The sequence below is a fragment of the Girardinichthys multiradiatus genome, chromosome 10, assembly GCF_021462225.1.
Source record: "Girardinichthys multiradiatus isolate DD_20200921_A chromosome 10, DD_fGirMul_XY1, whole genome shotgun sequence".
Taxonomy (NCBI): domain Eukaryota; kingdom Metazoa; phylum Chordata; class Actinopteri; order Cyprinodontiformes; family Goodeidae; genus Girardinichthys; species Girardinichthys multiradiatus.
The window spans coordinates 796315-818102 of NC_061803.1; the positions used below are offsets into that span (position 1 = coordinate 796315).

Sequence of the window (21788 nt, forward strand, 5' to 3'; positions counted from 1 at the left end):
AACCTTCACACTCTGCTCTTACTGGTGCAATGTGCAATCAATGAAGACTGGTTACCAGGCTGGTCCAATTTAGCCATGAAACTTCCCACACTAAAATGACAGGTGTTTCAATTTCATCGTCCAACCCCTGTATCTCGAAGATGCAGAAAAAAAAAAAAAAAAGTGGAAAAATTAACTTCTGCATCTCCCTTTTATATGTACAGCAGCCATATTAGGTTTTCAGGCTATATATTAGTGAAACTTCCAAAGTTCCCATTTGGAAGTTTCCAACTTCAGGTGGGATTAGTGGTTGTTTTGTTTCAGCTTCCAAGGAGAAACACAATGCTGAATGAAAACACATTTCACCATTAGATAAGTTTTTTATAAAAGAAATCAACCTACAGAGGTTATCAATAAACGTATTATTTACTGAGGTGACGCTTTATTTTGAAAATGTCCAGAATGTCCCATCAGAAACTGAAGATACACACTTTGACAGCTGCTACATTTAAACAAATAAGAAATACTGGGCTGAGATGACTTGACGGTTCACTAAGATGTGTCACGTCTAAGAAGAACAATCCAGTACTGGGTTGCTCAGCATGTCCTGCTACAGAACCATGTGACACAGATGGTCTGGATGTTTCAGGGTAGACTTTCTGCTGCCGTTTCTCTCTGAGGTACCGGGTGATCCTGATCATCCTCAGTCCTGCATTAGTTTGTGTTTAACGGTTGAGCTTTCAGATGAGAGGTGAACGAAAAGAGCTCCTGCAGCCGTCCGTGCCCTCAGTTCATACATGTCGTAGTCATGGGCCCATTCTACATTTCCCCACTGTTGAATCTGTCAAGACAGAGGAAAACCAAGAAAAATAAAGAACATGATGAGAATAAACAGAGACACCAGCTGGAGACTTTCTACCAGAAGACCAGTACACATAGATATTCAAAGATGACCTGAGACAGAAGCTGCAAAGCCAGTCAACCTCCAGAGCTTTGTTCTACTGAAGGAGGCCAGGCAAGCAGAAATAGGCTTTATACAAGGAAATGGTTACTACAATCTGTTAAGTACTATAGTACTGTTCAAAGGTTTCATCTCACCGGTTTCTTTCATATTTTGTCACCTTAAAACCACACACTAATGTGGTTTATGGGTATTTATGTGACAGGCCAAAACAAAGTAGTTCATAACTGAAGTGGAGGGAAAATCATTTTTAATATTTCAAGTCTTTTCACAGATTCTCAATTGGATTCAGGTCTGGACTTTGACTAGGCTATTCTAACACCTCAGTATGCTCTGATCTAAACCATCCCATTGTATCTCTGGCTGTATGTTTAGGGTGGTCATCCTGCTGGAAGGTGAACCTTCACCCCAGTCTCAGGTGTTTTTCCAGGTTGGTCCTGGATTTAGCTCCATTCATCTTCCCATCAACTCTTAATCAACAGCTTCCCTGTCCCTGCTGCAGAAAAGCATGCCCACAGCATGATGCTGCCACCACCATGTCTGCTGTGGGCATTGCATGAGTGTGTTGTGAGCACTTTCTTCCACATGTTTGTGGTCTCCCCTACATAGCTTGTGGCACACTGCAAACAGGACTTCTTTTTGATTTTGTTCTGTAATATCCATCTTCCTGCCACTCTTCAGAAAGGCCAGAGTTGGAATGCATTACTAATAGTTGTTATGTCAACAGATTCTGCCACCTGAGCTGTGGATCTCTGCAGCTCCTCCAGAGTTACCATGGGGCTCCTGGTTGTCTCTTTATTTAATGCAATATAATTTTCCTCCCACTTTACAACTTTGTGTAGGTCTAACAGATGAAATCACAAGAGGATATATTGAAGTCTGTGGTTTTAATGTGAAGAGGTTTCAGGGGTGTAAATACTTTTGCTAGCTGCTTGAAGGTTCATTGATCAAGCTCAGAAGCCTTTTTAGGGCGGAATTATATTGAAGTGGCTTAAAAACATTTATTTAAAAATGTTCCGGTTCCGGACAAAACTAAAGGGAAAGCAGGAAAGGTCATGCCCAACAAATCTTTGAAAAACTTTTAAAAACCTGAAGAAATATTGTTGATTTAAAAAATCACAAGGCACTAAAATATTAACATGACCAATAACTGAATAAACTTTGTACCGTCATGTATCGGGTCATTCCTACCTGGTACTCCTCCTCCAGTCTGGACAACAGAACCGCTTGCTCTACACTCAGATGTCTATCGATCATTCCCAGTGAAAGCACCAAGGACTTCAGCTGTGTGATCACAAACTCCAGCCCTGCACAGGAGCAACCACACATGCACATCAGGGCCCAGTTCTTCAAAGGGCATCTGGATGTTAGTGTACTGATATTTTACCTGTCAGGGACCAGAGAGTGTAGGAGCTCAGGTGCTTTCTGAACCTGTCTTTAGTTCCTTCTGGTATCTCTGGACCTAAAATACTTGATGAGGACCCGATAGTGACATTGTATCTGTTGAGTGAAATAAAGATTAACACATGTAGTTATTCCATCTTCATTGACAGAAAAGGCAGGTCTCCAACACCAGCCAATAATCCTGGAGTCTAACTAAAACTATCTCCAACCTGTTCTCAATCCACTGCAGCACAGGGTCCCACTCATTCTTCTGCAGCTCAACCAAACCTGGAGGTTCATCTACTCTGTAGCTGAAAACACAGAAAGCAGTCTGAAGTCACAGCTTAATATAATAGAATCTTTGCAACTAAACGTTGAACTATTCTAATTCTTTAAATGTAAATCTAACCTCATGGGCAGAAAAACCCATTCAGATCCAACCCCGGGATTATTTTATTAAACTAAAAAGAAGCTAAAACGGAGAAGCTTTGTGAAAAGGTCCATGCCATTATTGAACAGCTTGTAGAACAACCTTTAGTAGCAGCAACTTCAAGCAGTCTGCCTGTATTCATCAGTTGCTGTGGGCAAATCTGGCCATTTGCTTTGTTGGTTTTATTCCTGGTTCCTCAGGATCCAGTGTCCTGCATGTTGTAGGTGTCCCTGTCTCCACACACCTGACTTGATTAAATGGGTGATTAACACGCTTCTGCAGCACTTCTTGGTGTGTTGAGGAGGTAATGCAATCATTTACTTCAGCTGTGCTGGAGCAGAGGAACATCTAAAACGTGAAGGACAGCGGGCCTGCGGACATGGGTTGAAAACCACCGGTTCAGACGACACTCTTCTAGTCAAACTTCAGCTGTCAGGCAGATTACAGCTTGGTCTACAAAGGAGCTTCTGGTTGACAGAATGACTGCCTCGGGTGAGTTCCTCAGGTCCTGTGGCTGAGAAACAAGCCCAAACCATCAGCCCTCCACTACCGTGCTTGACAGCTGAAATAAGGTGCTTACAGGGGTGGGTGAACCCTTTATCATGATATTCTGTAGTATTTATTGTGGTAATACAGGTGATGATAAAAAAGTATTTATGACTTCTTTTTAGTGTTTTTTAGTAACTGCCTGACTGTGATTGGCCACCACTGCTGTTTTAAATGAGCTTCTTCAGGCCACCAGTTACATGAAGAAGTTTGATTTTTAGCACTAAACTGCACAAAGTAACTGCATTTAATCATATTTATAAATGTATTGATATTTATTGATGCGCTGATGGAACCACCAGTGGAGAAAATAGTAAAGGTAACAATCCCGACAATAGTCATCATTAATGGGAATTTATCTTTGTTAAATCCACATTTCTTATCACAATAAGGAAATTTTCATGATAACGATAAACAGGATAAATGCCCAGCCCTCATACTGAGCTTGGTTTCTTCACAACATGCTCCTGTTTCATCTGTCTGAACCACATTGTCCCAGAGGTCTTCTTGTTCATTCAGATGCAAACTAAAGTCATGATGCCATCCATTACTGGGAGGACTGGAAAACGTTCTACATGTTTTAACACTGATGAATTATTTTTTACTGTAGAATGATGGACTTCAAGTGGCCTTCTAACCCATCCCATATTGTTGACAGCTTTAACTGCTTCCCTAAAGACACTGCTGATGTCTTTTCTTCTTGATGTTACCTCACATCGCTCCTGTTCCAGGGAAGCAAATGTCTAGAACTTCTACTTTCGTTCTGTTCTGTTCTGTTCTGTTCGATCTGTTGACATCTTTTCAGGAAAGGTCTTCTTAGTTTAGTACAGCATTCCCAAACCAAGTTTTTCAAATACTACAACAACATGACTGCGTGATAAAACAACCCAGAGGCTAAAATGCTGCAGGCATCCAGATATGTCAACCAGTACAATTACTCTGAGTACTACAAAATAGGAATACCAATAGAGGCCAGAACCTGACATCAGAAGAAAATAATCATAGCTCCAGTGAGATTATGTACATATGAGATCTATCACTAAGCTTGAAATGCAGAAACATCAGAATTTTGGTTACAGTGACAACTAACTTCTAGTCTAACTGAAGCATTAGGTAAGAAAACATCTTCTTAAGGAAGTTAGGAAGATACTGCACACAACGTAAAAGAACAGCATACCAAATGGTGTCTGTTTCCAGAAACTTCAGAGCAGCGCTGATCATCTGGTCTTCGTTGCGCTGAGTGGGATTATCAAGAGCAGTGTTGCACAAAGTAGTCTGCAGAGGAGGTTTTTATCATCAATGCAGGAAAAAGACCATCTCTACATGTACATTTCATCTAATGTATTCCAAGTACCAGGCTTGCTTAGAGTATTTTGAGGATATAAACTGACTGTTATGTTTAAAACTGAAGTTAAGAGTTTTTTGGAAGATTTGGTCACTTTTTCTGTTTCTAACAAATGAAATGACACATTGTCTTTTTTTAAAGATATACATTTGCAATGAAAAATATTACAACATCCACAGTAACAGCTTGAGAAGTGAACACGAGTCCAGGTCAGATAGGAGGCCGTACCAGATGCATGGTGTAGAACTTAATTGTGTCTTTTTGAGCATCCCACTCCGTAGCCACAGCAATGGCCAGGGCTTCATTTGGCACGGTGAACAACTTCCCACTGGGAGTCTTTAACTTCCTTCTGTCAAGGTTCACCTCATACAGACCACCTGTAATTTTATTTAAGACTTGATTATAAAACAGATATTGATGTACAGCGGATTAATGTGTGAGGAAAGGAAAAGTATTTTCACCCTTCACATTTTTCACATCTTGCAATGTTACAAACACAAGCTTCAATGTATTTTATTGGGATTTGATGAGACAGCAACACAAAGTAGTATATGATTGCAAGATATAAAGAAAAATAATACAGTGGCCTTTAGTCTGATAACTCAAATGAAATCCAATGCAACTAACTGACTTCAGAGGTCACCTAATTAGTAAATCTGGCAACATACAGGCTGGACAAGTAGAGCATTAATCAGAGGAGGAGCCAAGAGGCTTATGTTGGCTCTGGAGGAGCTGCAGAGATCCACAACTAACAGGGAGAATCTGTTGACAGTACAACTATTAGTCCTGCACTCCACAAGCCTGGTCTTTATGGAAAAGCAGATAGAGCCATGCAGCAGACACAGCAAAGATGGGGAACAAGCGGCTCAGGTCAGAAGAGACCAAAACTAAACTATTTGCCCTACATGAAAACACTAGGTGTGATGGTAAACAAACACTGCACATCACCGTGAACACACCATCCCTTCAGTGGAACATGGTGGTGGTGGCATCATGCTGTGGGGATACTTTTCTTCAGCAGGAATGGGGAAGCTAGTCAGATTCCAAACACTGGGTTATCTTGGAAGCAAAGTTGTTAGAGGCTGCAACAGACTTGAAACTGGGGATGGAGGCTCAACTTTTTAGGAAGGTATTAATCAAGGAACTGTACATTGCTTGTGCTTACCTTCACCTTGGGATATACTGACATCTTCATAAAATCTCTTCCTATCTAGTAAAGAGCGAAAAAAACCAAAAAACATTGGAGACACACGACACAAGTCAGGCTAACAGAAAAATGTATCATCTGCCCAGTTTTATTCAGTTTAATTATTATCCTACCTGCTGAGGCGGTGGAGTATTTCAGCGTACCCCTGAAGGCTTGATGTCTTGGACACACTTTACAAAAAGAAATAGCACCGCTCTTCAGTCTAATAATACTTTTAAACATAGTGAAGCTTAATGTAAAGCAGTGCTGTGGCGGATAAAGATGCAGACAACTGTAAGTTCCTCAATTAAAATGGCGCGGTCCTGTTGGACCAACTGTATTTTAAGGTGAACTGCTAATGCTATGAAGCAGCTATGCTAATTTATGCTGTTTTTATTTTTTGGCCGCGTATAACAGCAGCTTCTGCGTTCAAAAGCACGCGTGTGACCTTCTCTAACAGACGGCTTCCTAGAGGATTTTACGTGAAGGGATGTGTAGTCTTTTAGTATCTCTGTAGAACCTTGACCCAGCAGGAAATAAACTACACTCACATTTTCACGAAAACGTTTCCGCATGTTCATCCAATGATCGTTTACGATGTTAGCGAAGTGAATTCCTTTGACGAATCAGAGAGGCTGATGCTCCCGCTCACAGCGCAGCAACGAAGTCCACTTTACTTCTCGGGGAAACTATGCGGTGGCGGACGTAAATGGCTTTTTGAATGTTTTTGAACGTACCCAGCGCTGCTTTAGCTGTTTCTAGAAGCGAGTGGAGTCCTTTCCGTGCACGGCTATTGACTGCGGTTGGTGCACAGCCAGCGAAGCCGGAGCCATGCCCGTCCCCGCTGGATACCTCAGCGACTCCCCCGCGGCCTTCACTTCCTCGGTCTCGCTTATCCCGCCGCCGCCGATAAACACCCAGCAGCCGGGCGTCGTCACCTCGCTCCTGTACAGCGGCTCCAAATTCAGGGGCCACCAGAAGAGCAAAGGGAACTCTTACGACGTGGAGGTTGTTTTGCAGGTAGGGAACTAAAATGTTAACCTTTTAATGTCTCAGTGAAGACGTGACAGGCATCTGGTGATGTGATGACTGACAGCTGGAGAAAATAAATCCGTCCTGGCCTGTCTGAGGGTGTAGCAGAGCAAAAATAAGCTAACAACTGCTCGCAACTAAAAAACACACCATTTGATTAGTCTTAAAAACTATTTAATGCTACTAAACGTTGCTCGTATTTATGTGAAGAACAACAGTGGCGTTCAGGTTGGTCTTCATGTTCATGCAGATGATTTAGATCGATAAATAATATGAAAAGATTAGAATGAAAATCTTGTATTTTTTCCTCCCAAAGCATGTCACCATGGAGGATTCCTACTTGTGTGGCTACCTGAAGATAAAAGGATTGACAGAAGTGAGTATTTCTCTATAAATTCCCAAGAGCTGCTTCAGTTCCCCAGTTTCTTTTCATATGTGCAAACAGAAAGCTGCATTTTTAAATAAATTAGAAAATCTTCGTGAATATTATGATGATATCAGATGCCAAATCTGCCTATTTTCTTCTCTTTCTCATCTGTGCTTCCATCATGTGCTGCCCTGAGACTCTTTCCAGCTCGATAAATATTACATTATAATTAATAAATGCAAGTTTTTAACACGATATAGCCTACGATTATTGCACTCTAAACAATCCCTTTGCGATAAGAACATTGCACACACTGATATTGCGATGATGATATATTTGCAGTATTCTAAAGAATCCCATCTGGGTACCAGAAAGCTTCTGTCTCGCTCGTCCAAGTGCTACATGCCAGCAGCGTCCTTCAGTGTCAAACCAGTGTCTCTCGAGGCTGGGACGTGTTGGCCCTGGGGATCGTTTCACTAAGGGCCAGCCACAGCGTTATCTGTCTTTCAACACAGGTGTTTGGTGGTTGGTTTGAGGCAGATATCAGCAGAAGGGGAGGAAGTTCTGGCAAAATCTTAACATCGGAAGGGAAAAGTATCTCTTTCTCCAGGATGGCAGGAATAAAGCAGACAGAACTGATGAATACAAACGGTGTTCTCTCTAGACAATCTCGGGAACTGCTGATTAGGTGGTCCTGGAGACGTCACTGTAATGAAGGCCCTGACAACGCACTCTGTCTGATGTGTCTGTAGCTTGTCAGCTAGAAAATACCATCATTAAATAAAGCATCAATATAATTAGAGCTTTAACTTGTCACCAAAAAATGATTCTCCATTAAAACCTGTCAGCTAACCTGGTCTGTAGAGAGATCAAAGTTATTGTGTTGCAGAACACAACGTACTTCCTGCCTGACATGGAAGTAATGTCCCATCTTGGCAGGCCCTCTCTGGTACATGCTGCTTTAATATTTCCACATAAGGTTGTCTATTCTGTGAAGTCCACCAGTCTCTCCTGCAGCAAAACACCCACACAGCATGATGCTGCCTCCTCTGTATCTCACAGATGGAATGATGTTCTCAGGCTTCAGTGGTCATTATGGTGAAAGGCTTCATCAGACCAGATGAGATGTCTCTAAAAATTAATTTACCAAGTGTAATGTGTCTTTTAGGGCATATATACACTGCTCAAAAAAATAAAGGGAACACTCAAATAACACATCCTAGATCTGAATGAATGAAATATTCTAATTGAATACTTTGTTCTGTACAAAGTTAAATGTTCTGACAACAAAATCACAAAAAAATCATCAATGGAAATCAAATTTATTAACCAATGGAGGCCTGGATTTGGAGTCACACACAAAATTAAAGTGTAAAAACTCACTAGAGGCTGATCCAACTTTGATGTAATGTCCTTAAAACAAGTTAAAATGAGGCTCAGTATTGTGTGTGACCTCCACGTGTCTTTATGTCCTCCCCACAACGCCTGGACATGCTCCTGATGAGACGAAGGATGGTCTCCTGAGGGATCTCCTCCCAGACCTGGACTAAAGCATCCGCCAACTCCTGGACAGTCTGTGGTGCAACGTGACGTTGGTGGATGGAGCGAGACATGATGTTCCAGATGTGCTCAATCAGATTCAGGTCTGGGGAATGGCCGGGCAAGTCCATAGCTTCAATGTCTTCATCTTGCAGGAACTGATGACACACTCCAGCCACATGAGGTCTAGCATTGTCCTGCATAAGGAGGAACCCAGGACCAACCGGACCAGCATATGGTCTCACAAGGGGTCTGAGGATCTCAACTCGGTACCTAATGGCAGTCAGGCTACCTCTGGCGAGCCCATGGAGGACCATGCAGCCCTCCAAAGAAATGCCACCCCACACCATTACTGACCAACTACCAAACCAGTCATGCTGAAGGATGTTGCAGGCAGCAGATCTCTCTCCACGGTGTCTCCAGACTCTGTCACGTCTGTCACATGTGCTCAGTGTGAACCTGCTTTCATCTGTGAAGACCACAGGGCGCAAGTGGTGAATTTGCCAATCCTGGAGTTCTCTGGCAAATGCCAAGCGTCCTGCACGGTGTTGGGCTGTGAGCACAACCCCCATTTGTGGACGTCAGGCCATCATCAGGAGGTCATTGTGCAGGGCTCTGGCAGTGCTCCTCCTGTTCCTCCTTGCACAAAAACGGAGGTAGTGGTCCTGCTGCTGGGTTGTTGTCCTCCTACGGCCTCCTCCACATCTCCTGGTGTACTGGTCTGTCTCCTGGTAGCACCTCCAGGCTCTGGACACTACGCTGACAGACACAGCAAACCTTCTTGCCACAGCTCGCATTGATGTGCCATCCTGGATGAGCTGCACTACCTGAGCCACTTGTGTGGGTTGTAGAGTCCGTCTCATGCTACCACGAGTGTGAAAGCACCACCAACATTCAAAAGTGACCAAAACATCAGCCAGAAAGCATCGGTACTGAGAAGTGGTCTGTGGTCCCCACCTGCAGAACTACTCCTTTATTGAGTGTCTTGCTAATCACCTGACACGCTCCTCCAAAACACCCCAAAGTGGCTCAATAATATTTAGATCTGGTGACTGTGCAGGCCATGGGAGATGTTCAACTTCACTTTCATGTTCATCAAACCAATCTTTCACCAGTCTTGCTGTGTGTATTGGTGCATTGTCATCCTGATACACGGCACCACCTTCAGGATACAATGTTTGAACCATTGGATGCACATGGTCCTCAAGAATGGTTCGGTAGTCCTTGGCAGTGACGCGCCCATCTAGCACAAGTATTGGGCCAAGGGAATGCCATGATATGGCAGCCCAAACCATCACTGATCCACCCCCATGCTTCACTCTGGGCATGCAACAGTCTGGGTGGTACGCTTCTTTGGGGCTTCTCCACACCGTAACTCTCCTGGATGTGGGGAAAACAGTAAAGGTGGACTCATCAGAGAACAATACATGTTTCACATTGTCCACAGCCCAAGATTTGCGCTCCTTGCCCCATTGAAACCGACGTTTGGCATTGGCATGAGTGACCAAAGGTTTGGCTATAGCAGCCCGGCCGTGTATATTGACCCTGTGGAGCTCCTGACGGACAGTTCTGGTGGAAACAGGAGAGTTGAGGTGCACATTTAATTCTGCCGTGATTTAGGCAGCCGTGGTTTTATGTTTTTTAGATACAATCCGGGTTATCACCCGAACATCCCTTTCAGACAGCTTCCTCTTACGTCCACAGTTAATCCTGTTGGATGTGGTTCGTCCTTCTTGGTGGTATGCTGACATTACCCTGGATACCGTGGCTCTTGATACATCACAAAGACTTGCTGTCTTGGTCACAGATGCGCCAGCAAGACGTGCACCAACAATTTGTCCTCTTTTGAACTCTGGTATGTCACCCATAATGTTGTGTGCATTTCAATATTTTGAGCAAAACTGTGCTCTTACCCTGGTAATTGAACCTTCACACTCTGCTCTTACTGGTGCAATGTGCAATCAATGAAGACTGGCTACCAGGCTGGTCCAATTTAGCCATGAAACCTCCCACACTAAAATGACAGGTGTTTCACTTTCATTGTCCGTTCGTTTATTTGTTTCAAACCTGCAAGTAAAATAATACAGAGTATTTACTGTAGTTCTCAATAATTATACAGTTACATTTGAAAAGGGGATGAAACACTCACCAGCCACTTTATTAGGTACACCTTGCTAGTACCGAGTTGAACCCCCTTTTGCCTTCAGAACTGCCTTAATCCTTGGTGGCATAGATTCAACAAGGTACTGGAAACATTCCTCAGAGAGTTTGGTCCATATTGACATGATAGCATCACACAGACGCTGCAGATTTGTCGGCTGCATCCATGATGAGAATCTCCTGTTCCACCACATCCCAAAGGTGCTCTATTGGATTGAGATCTGGTGACTGTGGAGGTCATTTGAGTCCAGTGAAGTCATTGTCATGTTCAAGAAACCAGTCTGAGATGATTCGTTCTTTATGACATGGTGCGTTATCCTGCTGGAAGTAACCATCAGAAGATGGGTACACTGTGGTCATAAAGGGATGGACATGGTCAGCAACAATACTCAGGTAGGCTGTGGTGTTGACACGATGCTCAATTGGTACTAAGGGGCCCAAAGTGTGCCAAGAAAATATCCCCCACACCATTACACCACCACCACCAGCCTGAACCGTTGATACAAGGCAGGATGGATCCATGCTTTCATGATGTTGACACCAAATTCTGACCCTAACATCCGAATGTTGCAGCAGAAATCGAGACTCATCAGACCAGGCAACGTTTTTCCAATCTTCTTTGTCCACCTTTGGTGAGTCTGTGTGAATTGTAGCCTCAGTTTCCTGTTCTTAGCTGACAGGAGTGGCACCCAGTGTGGTCTTCTGCTGCTGTAGCCCATTCAACGTGTTGTGCGTTCAGAGATGCTCTTCTGCATGCCTTGGTTGTAACGAGTGGTTATTTGAGATACTGTTGCCTTTCTATCAGCTCAAACCAGTCTGGCCATTCTCCTCTGACCTCTGGCATCAACAAGGCATTAGGCCCACAGAACCGCTGCTCACTGGATATTTTCTCTTTTTCAGACCATTCTCTGTAAACCCTAGAGATGGTAGTGCGTTAAAATCCCAGTAGATCAGCAGTTTCTGAAATATTCAGACCAGCCTGTCTGGCACCAACAACCATGCTACGTTCAAAGTCAATTAAATCACCTTTCTTCCCCGTTCTGATGCTCGGTTTGACCTGCAGCAGATCATCTTGACCATGTCTACATGCCTAAATACATTGAGTTGCTGCCATGTGATTGGTTGATTAGAAATTAACGAGCTGTTGGACAGGTGGACCTAATATAGTAGCCGGTGAGTGTATATAGATATATTGTTACAGGCTTCAGCCCATGTTGGTGCAGGACTTGTTTCTCTCTGGACATTGACTCTGTACTCCTGGATCAGTGCTTCTTTGTTCTCTTTGTATCTCTGCTCTGTTCTCTCTAACCCCCGGTCGGTCGTGGCAGATGGCCGCTCACACTGAGCCTGGTTCTGGTTCTGCTGGAGGTTTCTTCCTGTTAAAAGGGAGTTTTTCCTCTCCACTGTCGCTACATGCATGCTCAGTATGAGGGATTGCTGCAAAGTCAACACCAGTGACTGTCCACTGTCTCTACATGCTCATCCAGGAGGAGTGAATGCTGCAAGTCACTGACTGGATGCAATCTGCTGGGTTTCCTTAGATAGAAAAACTTTTTATCCAATTTGAATAAATAACTGAATCTGACTGAACTGTTCAATGATTACGATTAATAGGAATGTATGAACCAGACTGTTGTGAAGAGCCTTGAGACGACATGTGTTGTGAATTGGTGCTATATAAATAAAACTGAATTGAATTGAACTGAACTCTACCAGCTTCAGCAACATCTCTACAAGGATTTTAGCTTCTGTTACGGGGTTGATTCACACATTTAACACCAGAACTTGTTCATCTCTCGTTCCTTCCTGAATGAAATGCGGTTTATCCTTTCCTTTAACTGCTGGAACAGCACTGGGCATAACACAGACTATTTAATTATGGTCCCATAATCATAAAAAGTGACTAAAATACAGTAAATAATGAAGCACCTTGTTGAAATAAACCAAATCTTTCACATATTGAACAAAAGCTAACAGGACTTTTCTCCACATGAGTGGAACAAAGAACACAGTCCACACTATCAGAACCACGTCTACCTGTGGGATAAACTTCAACATATTTTATTTGCATCTCTTTCATTTTATGGGGGAGTGAACCAGACATTTAGCCAGCCCAAGTTCTGAGACTATGTTCTGTTGGTATGTCCCCAGCTAAAGTCATATAAACTAGAAAGCTAAAGTTGGCTGTTACCTGTGGAGCAGAGCACAGAGAGCTTTAAAGAACTCAGGATGTCTCCAGGTGGTCCAGAGATGTAGAGGTATATTCCTAACCCAAGCATAGAGAGACCTGCAAGAACTCAAAATGAATTCATAAATAAATAAAAAGTTCCAAATAATCAGCATCTATTGGGTTGTAATGTCTCGACACAATACACGCATTTCAAATGGGTTTAACAACATGAATGTGGTGGAGAATAATAACTGTGGACTGCAGAGGAAGCTCCGTGGCTGCAAGAAGGTCTTCTCCAGGAACGACATTGTTCTTCTGCAGTGTGAAAACATGCATGACAGGGAATTGGTGACTCTGAACTGGGCTGCTGTCTACTGCAGATGAGCAACAGCCCCCTGTGATCCTGGTGAGGGAAGATGAGTTTATGGACAACAAACTGAAGGACTTGTTTAATCTGCTTGTTCCTGTAGGAATATCCAACACTGACGACGTTTTTCGCTGGAGAAATCATCAGCAGGAAGCGCCCGTTTCTCACTCGAAAGTGGGACGCAGATGAAGATGTGGATCGTAAACACTGGGTACCATAAAATCTTTTATTTTTACAGGACAAATGAGCAACAAACAGACGAATCATAGCAAGTTTTTCTGTTCAGGGGAAGTTCCAGGCCTTTTACCAGTACGCAAAGACTTTCAACACTGATGAGTTCGACTATGAGGATCTGAAGAACTCTGATTATATCTTCATGAGGTGGAAAGTAAGTCACTGCTTGAATTTTGCAGGTGTGTACAGGTTGCCTCAATAAATGAATGGTTCTTCTGTTTTCTCCACGTTCCTCCTCCCTCAGGAGCAGTTTCTGGTTCCTGACCACACCATCAAAGACATCAGCGGTGCTTCCTTTGCCGGCTTCTACTACATCTGCTTCCAGAAGTCCACAGCAACAATCGAGGGCTATTACTACCACAGGAGCTCCGAATGGTAACAGCTTAAATAGGATTTATTATGGGATAAAGGTTGGGCTGATAACCAGTATTTACCAATATTATTAATATAGTTCTTTTCACAGCAGGGAAAATAGGGTAAAATCACCGTGATGGTTAAAAATTCACTAGATAGACAACATGGTGTAACAGGATTATGCAGAAATGAAGCACAGAAACGGGAAGTGAGTTTTTAAGGTGGGTTGCACCAAATGTAGCTGCATTATGTTATTCTATGCAGCGTATGTAAATATGTGGTTCAGCTGCAGACAGGAAAAACCGTGAGGCAGAAGTTAAAACCTGGTGTGACCCGTCCTGGACACAAGTGGACATTTTCAATTCCACTTCTATAGCTATTAAATAGCTTTCATTTAGAAAGGAGGAGACTTACTTCCATCATCTCTTTTAGTGGTTCTCCACTTCAGCCATGTGGACCCGTGCAGAGCGCAGGTTCTAATATTTACTGTGTTGTTTCTGCTGTCCAGGTACCAGTCCTTAAACCTCACTCATGTTCCTGAGCACAGTGCAGCCATCTATGAGTTCCGGTGACCGCCGTCACCTTCCAGGATCTTTCTATTGATGGAAAAGCAGAAGGTCTGCAGATGTTGCTGAGAAGAAAAAGGACACCAACCTGCAACACCAGAGTGACGCTTGGGACACCTGCAAACGCTCACGTTTTCTAAATGAGCATAGTGAATGTATGGATGCAAGCAGAAGAGGTGGGATGTGCTTTTGTGCTTTCCAGAAGCGGCTCCTGAAGCAGGAACCAGCAGCATAGACTGGGTGTGGTTCCTGTAGAGTTCCCCTTCATTTGTTTTAAGGTCTGGTTTTAAAACGCTTGGCTTCGTTTATCCAGACACTTTCTAAGCCTTGGTGGGATTCCTCCCTTCCTGGTTTGCCAATAGGAACAATTCCAGCTTTGCACACATTGAACTGCTGTTGGACAAGGATTCTTCTGAGGAGTCCGCTCCGATTCTGGACAGAAACCAGCTAGTCTGACTGGAGGAGAAGCAGGACAGAAGTCCATGGAAAAGTGACAGAGTATTTTTAAGCTAAGGTTGTTGGTCTGCCAAGAGAATATTTTCATATTTTACTGATTGAGCAGCGAGTGGCACTTTTAAAAACATTAGGTACAATCTGGGAGATTCCTTAAATGAGCTTTTCTCCGTTTTCATACAGCTGCTTTTGGAGATTCTTCTCATATAGGATTGTTGTGGATTTTCTTCTGTTTCTTCTGAGTTTCCTGTACATGTGTTACTATAATGCTTACAGTTAGGGTTTTAAAGCAGGTCAGGTTTATAACAGTGACGTTTCGAGCCAAAACAATCTGATAAAAGTATTAAAAGGAGGGAATTTTACAGTCAGCATTAAACTAAGAGCATTTGGTTGATTTCCTCCTTACTACATTTATCCTTCCTCAGCTATGCAACACTTTAGAGAAAGCAAACATTAGAGGTGAAGTTTTATTCTATTCCTATAATATATAAAAAGATGTATCTTCATTAAAGAGACTATTTTTGTTAAACTGTCTGTTAACAAACCCCCTCCCTGATCATGTTTCTCTTCCTTGTGATGGTGCCATGGTGTTCACAGCTTGCCACGCCTGCAGCGTGACACATCTGAGGGCTGTTTGGGATTTAAGGTTGGAGTGACTGTAAAGAGTGAACAAAGAAACAATTCAAAACATCTTTATGTGTCTTTTTATCCTCATTCTATATATTTCCCTGAATAAATCTGCATTTATGCTGGAAGAACTGAAGCCTGAAGGAGTTGCCACAGGACTATAGGTGCACTGCACTGCCATCTGGTGGGGGTTACAGCACTGTGTGTGTGTGTGTGTGTGTGTGTGTGTGTGTGTGTGTGTGAGAGAGAGAGAGTCACCTCCAGTAGGGTAATTGCTACCTGAAGGGTGGATGTGCTGCACGCCACTGTTTTGCATCAAAAGGCCTCATCATCTGAAGGAGCAGTTCAGCTTGGACCTCAGCACATCTCCATCCACAGTGAAGACCTTTGAACTGCCTGGTGCAAGAGGGGCAGCAGAGAAGACACTTTTATCCAAGAAAAAGTCCACCTGAAGGAGAAGGATGAGCAGAAGACTGAGATGAAGTTATTTTCTCTGATAAATCCTGCTTCGGTTCTCTGCGGTGCAAACATTGAGGTCTCCTGATAGCATCAGTGGTTGGGGCTGCCTCTCTAGGTAATTAGGCTTAATTAGAAACTACAGTCCTATTGAAACATCCTCCATCTTCTTCCAATAGTATAGGCCTAATGATCTGTGTTTTAAGAGTGATGGAGCACTGTGTCACTGACTGCAGGAGGTAGCAGCAATATGGTGAGAGGAGACCTGCTTCCTGTTTACTGTGGAAATGTAGACGATAAATAGTCCAGAGGCATTAGTGAGTGGCCTCTTATATAAAACCTTTTCCTCAATTCTTCACGTTCCAACTACAAACTTCAATGTGTTTTATTAGGATTTGAAAACCAACAGAAAGTAGGGTGTCCTGAAGTGGAAGGAAAGTGATCCTTACTCTGAAGAAAACCTTTGTAGAACCACCTCGCTGCAGGTCCAGTCTTTGAGGTTTGGCTCGTCCAGCTTTGGACATCTACAGACCGAAACCTTTACCCATTTTTCTTTGCAGAACAGCTCAATCTCAGATAGGATGGAGAATATCAGTTTTCAATCCTGCCACAGATTCTCTGTTAGATTTAGGTCTGGACTTTGACTAGGCCATTCTAATATATGTGCTGTATGTTCTCCAGCAGGGTGTTTGTCCTGCTGGAAGCTGAACCTCCACCTCAGTCTCAGGTCTTCTGCAGCCTCTAACAGGTTTTCTTCCCGGATTGTCCTGGATTTAGCTCCATCCATCTTCCTTCATCTCTGACCAGCTTCCCTACATCATGATGCTGCCATCACCATGTTTTACTGTCAGGGTGGTGTTTGTGGTGATGGACAGGTTTGTTTTTCACCACACAAGCATTGTTTGTCGTCAGTGTAGACAGAAACCAGACTGTATACAGTGAGAAAAATAAGTATGTGAACACCCTGCGATTTTGCAACTTCTCCCACTTAGAGATCATGGAGGGGTCGGAAATTTTCATCTGAGGTGCACGTCCACTGTGAGAGACATAATCTAAAAACAAAATCCGGAAATCAAACTGTATGATTTTTTAAATAATTTGTGTGTTACTGCTGCAAATAAGTATTTGAACACCTGCCAATCAGCAAAATTCTGGCCATAGTCCACCTCTAAAAGTCCACCTCCGCTCCACTTATTATTCTAAATTAGAAGCACCTGTTTGAAGTCGTTAGCTGCATAAAGACACCTGTCCATCCCACACAATCAGTAAATGGACTGAACTTATATAGTGTTTTCCAGTCATTCAGACCACATTCACCCAATAGCACTCACTAACGCTCACACATTCATACACCGATATGCAGATTAGTAGGCAACTTGAGGTCAAGTGCCTTGCCCAGGGGCATATCGACATATGGCAAGAGGAACCTGGAATTGAACCCACAACCATGTGATTGCAAAACGACTACTCTTCCTACTGAGCCATAGAAAGACCCTAACTACTGACATGGCTAAGACCAAAGATCTGTCCAAAGACACCAGAGACTAAATTGTAGACCTAATCAAGGCTGGAAAGAGCTACGGTGCAATTACCAAGCAGCTTGGTGAAAAAAGATCAACTGTTGGAGCAATTATTAGAAAATGGAAGAAGCTAAACATGACTGTCAATCTCCCTCGGACTGGGGCTCCATGCAAGATCTCACCTAGTGGCGTATCAGTGATCCTAAGAACGGTGAACGGGAGGAGCTGGTCAATGACCTGAAGAGAGCTGGCACCACTGTTTCCAAGGTTACTGTGGGTAATACACTAAGACGTCATAGTTTAAAGTCATGCATGGCATGGAAGGTTGCCCTGCTTAAGTGGCCTAGCCAGTCTCCAGACCTAAACCCTATAGAAAATCTTTGGAGGGAGCTCAAACTCCGTGTTTCTCAGCGACAGCCCAGAAACCTGGCTGATCTGGAGAAGATCTGTGTGGAGGAATGGACCCATATTTGCAGCAGTAACACATAAAAAAATTATTTTAAAAATCATACGTTTTGATTTCCGGATTTTTTGTAGATTATGTCACTCACAGTGGACATGCACCTAAGATGAAAATTTCCGACCCCTCCATGATTTCTAAGTGGGAGAACTTGCAAAGTCGCAGGGTGTTCACATACTTATTTTCCTCACCGTAATTACCCTGTGCTGCCATCTGGTGGAGTAACTGAACAGCGTATTCTTCCCTTCCTCTGTTCTGCTCTGAGTTTATTGGAAGAGGTTGGTCGTTTTTAGTGCATGGTAATAGAAGAATTTTAACTGTTAACAGGAAAGGTTCCTGCAGGGACGTCACAGGACTGGTGTCATGAGATTTAGGGATAGCTGAGGCATATATCATTAAGATGAAGGTGATATTTGTAGAGTGATCTTCTGGCAAAGTGCAGGAGCTGCTGACTGACCTTCACCGCTGAACAACCATGGCGACACTTTTCACACAGATCTGAGGGAAATTCTTCATTTCCATTCATGTGGATGAAATACTAACCATCCCCTTCACCCATCCAGACAGCAACCAATCCAGGAAGTGCTCCAAAAACACTGCTCCTGAAAACATCTTTCATCTTCATCCAGCTCAGTCACATTGGATGAAGAATGTCTGTGAGCATAAATGTTCAAGTCTTGTCACAGGTTCTCGGTTGACATAGCTCTGGACTTTGACTAGGCCATCATAATTAACAAATTTAGACATAAAGATCAGACAAGTTCTGTCATGGTTCCACCTGACCAGAGTATCTTCTGCTCAATAATTATATAATTATCTGCAGTTAATATATTTTATTCTTTTGGATCATCAGATAATGTCTTACACATAATATGAGACATTTGCATTACTGAATGTAGGCATGCATTTGTATTTGTATTGAAGGACATCTTAGATGGTTCTCCTGGTTCTGAACAGATGACTTCCTTTGGGGCTTTTTCCAGGACAGTCGTTTGTTTTCTGCTCTGAAGACTAAATTCTGTGCAGTCAACTTCATTTTATACACAACAGCAGTTCATTTTAAACTGCGTCCCCCCCCAGGAGGTAAAACATGAATGTCCCCATCATTGTAAGGACCCTCTGCAAGAATCACCACCATCATTTGGTGGAGATCTCTGAGTTGGGTTCTCAGAGACCCACCGTTCTAAAACAGGAGCTGGACAATAGGTTCTCATTACCCAGAACATCAGCTGCCAAACCCAGCTAAACTTCTGAAAGCCGTTTCATTAAAATAGAAACAAATAAATGATGAGTTATTTACAGTCAGAAACTGGTTTCTTTGTTTAAAGGGAAGTGAGTCATTGGTAACAATCTGACATGACAGATCTTAATCAGCTGCAAATGATCTGATTTTCTAGCCGTGCTTTATATGCTCTCTGAGATCTTTTCCTGTATTTGGGAAGTGGTTTAGAGGCTCTGATGTTCTTACTTCACCTTTCTGTGTGTATCATCATGGCCTTTGGTCAAACTTCTACAATATCCTCCTGCAGGATTAGGTCGAGGAAATATAACTTAATAAAAGTTAGATTTACCAACCAGCTTTCTTCCAATACAAACACCTAGAAACCTTCCTGTTATTTCTCAAGCCTGGAATTGAAGACACACCTGAAACGTCCTTATATGGAGAGAAAAAGATCTCAAGCTGTTTCTGATTGCAGGTCAGGTTTGTGCAATAAACTTATCCTGCAAGGGATAGGAACCCTCACGAGCCTCTTGTCACGTCCTCACTTTTATATTCTCAGGAACCAGACCTTATCTTTCCTATAAATTGAAGTGGGAAATGTAAAAATAAAAACTCACACTAAAATAATAAAATAATGTGTAAATTAACATGAGCAAATCAACAACAGTAAAAAAACTTTTGCACTTCCTTGTCTGTAGTTTTAATGGTTCTATCTTTTATTGTGTTTAAATTAAAACGTATAGAACAAAAGATGAGAGATATTTACGTCTGAAGGATTATTTACTGCAAATGTTTTCCTGTAAGTGTCCGGGGAAAATGGAAAAGTAAGATGAGACGGCCAGTTTCATGGTTAGTGAAACAAAGACGGGATTGTAAGGCCCGTCCATGTCAGATGATGTAACGCACTTTGGCCCATCCTTGTATGACTGGCTTTCCATCCAAAGTCACACTTACTCTGTGATATTAGTGGGATTAGGTGTATTTCCTGATTGATGCACCACCCTATGAATAAAACATCTGTCCTCTTGTCCCAACGTCTGTTTCTGGGTGTTAATGCTCTGATTAAGTGCGGTGGAGGTATAGTGATAAGGGAGAACTAGACTCTAGGACCAACATTTCAGTTTGTGTTCCAACAACAAACTTCAACGTATTTATTGAGTTTTTATCTAACAGACCAACACAATAATTGTGATGTGGAAGGAAGATCTGAAATGTGTCCTTTCATCTATAACCCCTAAATTAAATTAATGAAGCCTCAGAAGTCTATTAGAGAACATTATTGAATAAATAAAATCATGAAGAAACACAGCAGACATGATGTAGGACAGGGAATCTGGTCAGAGTTGATGAGAAGATGGATGGAGCTAAATCCAGGACAATCCTGGAAGAAACCCTGTTAAGAGGCTGCAGAAGACCTGAGACTGAGGTGGAGGTTCACCTTCCAGCAGGAGAACCACCCTGAACATCCAGCCTAAGATTTAAAGTTGTCTACTTCTTCTTATTATTCTTATTAGTAGTAGTAGCATTGAGCATGAATGAATCGGTCCTCATTGTTTGGGCTCAGATTCCCCCTCCAGGTAAACTTCACACTGAAACACACCTTTTCCAGTAAGTATTAGGTCCGACTAAAGGAGATTTCATATGCAGGACTGTGATGGTTTCCTCATGAATCAGTGTTTCATGCGGTTGTTGTTGTTTCTGTAGGAGGAGAGCCTTGAACAAAAGAAATTTGAGATTATTCCAACATCAGTCAGAACACAAGATGACATTGATGGATGCAGAGCATGTCTCATCAACATCACCTATTGAACCATTGTTCATTGTGCTCTACAATGACTCTGTGGGTGGAGCAGTAAAGAAAGGATTTAAAAATGTTTACTTCTGTGAAAAACTATTAGATCCGTTTTTGTATTTTGTCCAACTTAAATATTTCAGATCATTTTAAAGTTAAGATCAGATGAAGATAACCTGATGATTTCATTTATTCATCGTAAAATGTGTCACAACCAGCCTGACTGTTAAAATATACCTGTAAACATAAAGCCCTGCAGGCCTGGCTGCCCCAGTTAAGGTCAGAGGTCATGATTCAACAATAACAACAAGAGACTGGGCAGAAATGGCCTCCATATGGGAGAGTTCCAAGGTCAGAACCACTGCTGACCCAAAGGAACACAAAGTCCCGTCTCACATTTACCGAAAACATCTTGATGACTTTTTAAAGGTGTTAGGGTTTTTATGACTTTTTGTATTGTTTATCACTCATCTAAGTGCTTTTCCCTCCTTACATGTTACAGGAAGGGAGATGGTCACAAGAATGAGTTATGCTTTTATTCTTTTATTATTTTATTATTTTAATAGCAGCATCTGGGGGCTATTCACCAGGTCCCCACTTCCCACTTCCTCTGTTTGTTTATAATCAAGACACATGAAC

The 21788-nt window shown here is 42.6% G+C and overlaps 2 protein-coding genes across 5 annotated transcripts; one reads left to right on the top strand and one right to left on the bottom strand.

The window, feature by feature from the left end:
* Positions 1–399: 399 nt before the first annotated feature.
* atpaf2 (ATP synthase mitochondrial F1 complex assembly factor 2) lies at positions 400–17930 on the bottom strand. 4 transcript variants are annotated; one of them, XM_047377377.1, is made up of 10 exons: positions 17858–17930; positions 15979–16147; positions 5965–6021; positions 5810–5854; positions 4873–5021; positions 4477–4574; positions 2554–2634; positions 2328–2440; positions 2132–2247; positions 400–820 (listed from the first exon to the last, which is right to left on the bottom strand). In XM_047377377.1, exons 2-10 carry the CDS (start codon positions 16013–16015, stop codon positions 683–685), a joined length of 834 nt encoding a protein of 277 aa, XP_047233333.1. In that variant the 5' UTR covers positions 16016–16147; positions 17858–17930; the 3' UTR covers positions 400–682. The 4 variants fall into 4 exon arrangements, with proteins under 4 accessions (XP_047233333.1, XP_047233331.1, XP_047233330.1 ...); XM_047377375.1 differs by having other exon boundaries at positions 15958–16147; XM_047377374.1 differs by lacking the exons at positions 15979–16147; positions 17858–17930 and adding an exon at positions 13120–13222.
* On the top strand, positions 6386–15764 carry gid4 (GID complex subunit 4 homolog). The gene is made up of 6 exons (XM_047377379.1): positions 6386–6850; positions 7179–7238; positions 13569–13676; positions 13752–13853; positions 13944–14074; positions 14562–15764. Exons 1-6 carry the CDS (start codon positions 6662–6664, stop codon positions 14623–14625), a joined length of 654 nt encoding a protein of 217 aa, XP_047233335.1. The 5' UTR covers positions 6386–6661; the 3' UTR covers positions 14626–15764.
* Positions 17931–21788: the final 3858 nt, after the last annotated feature.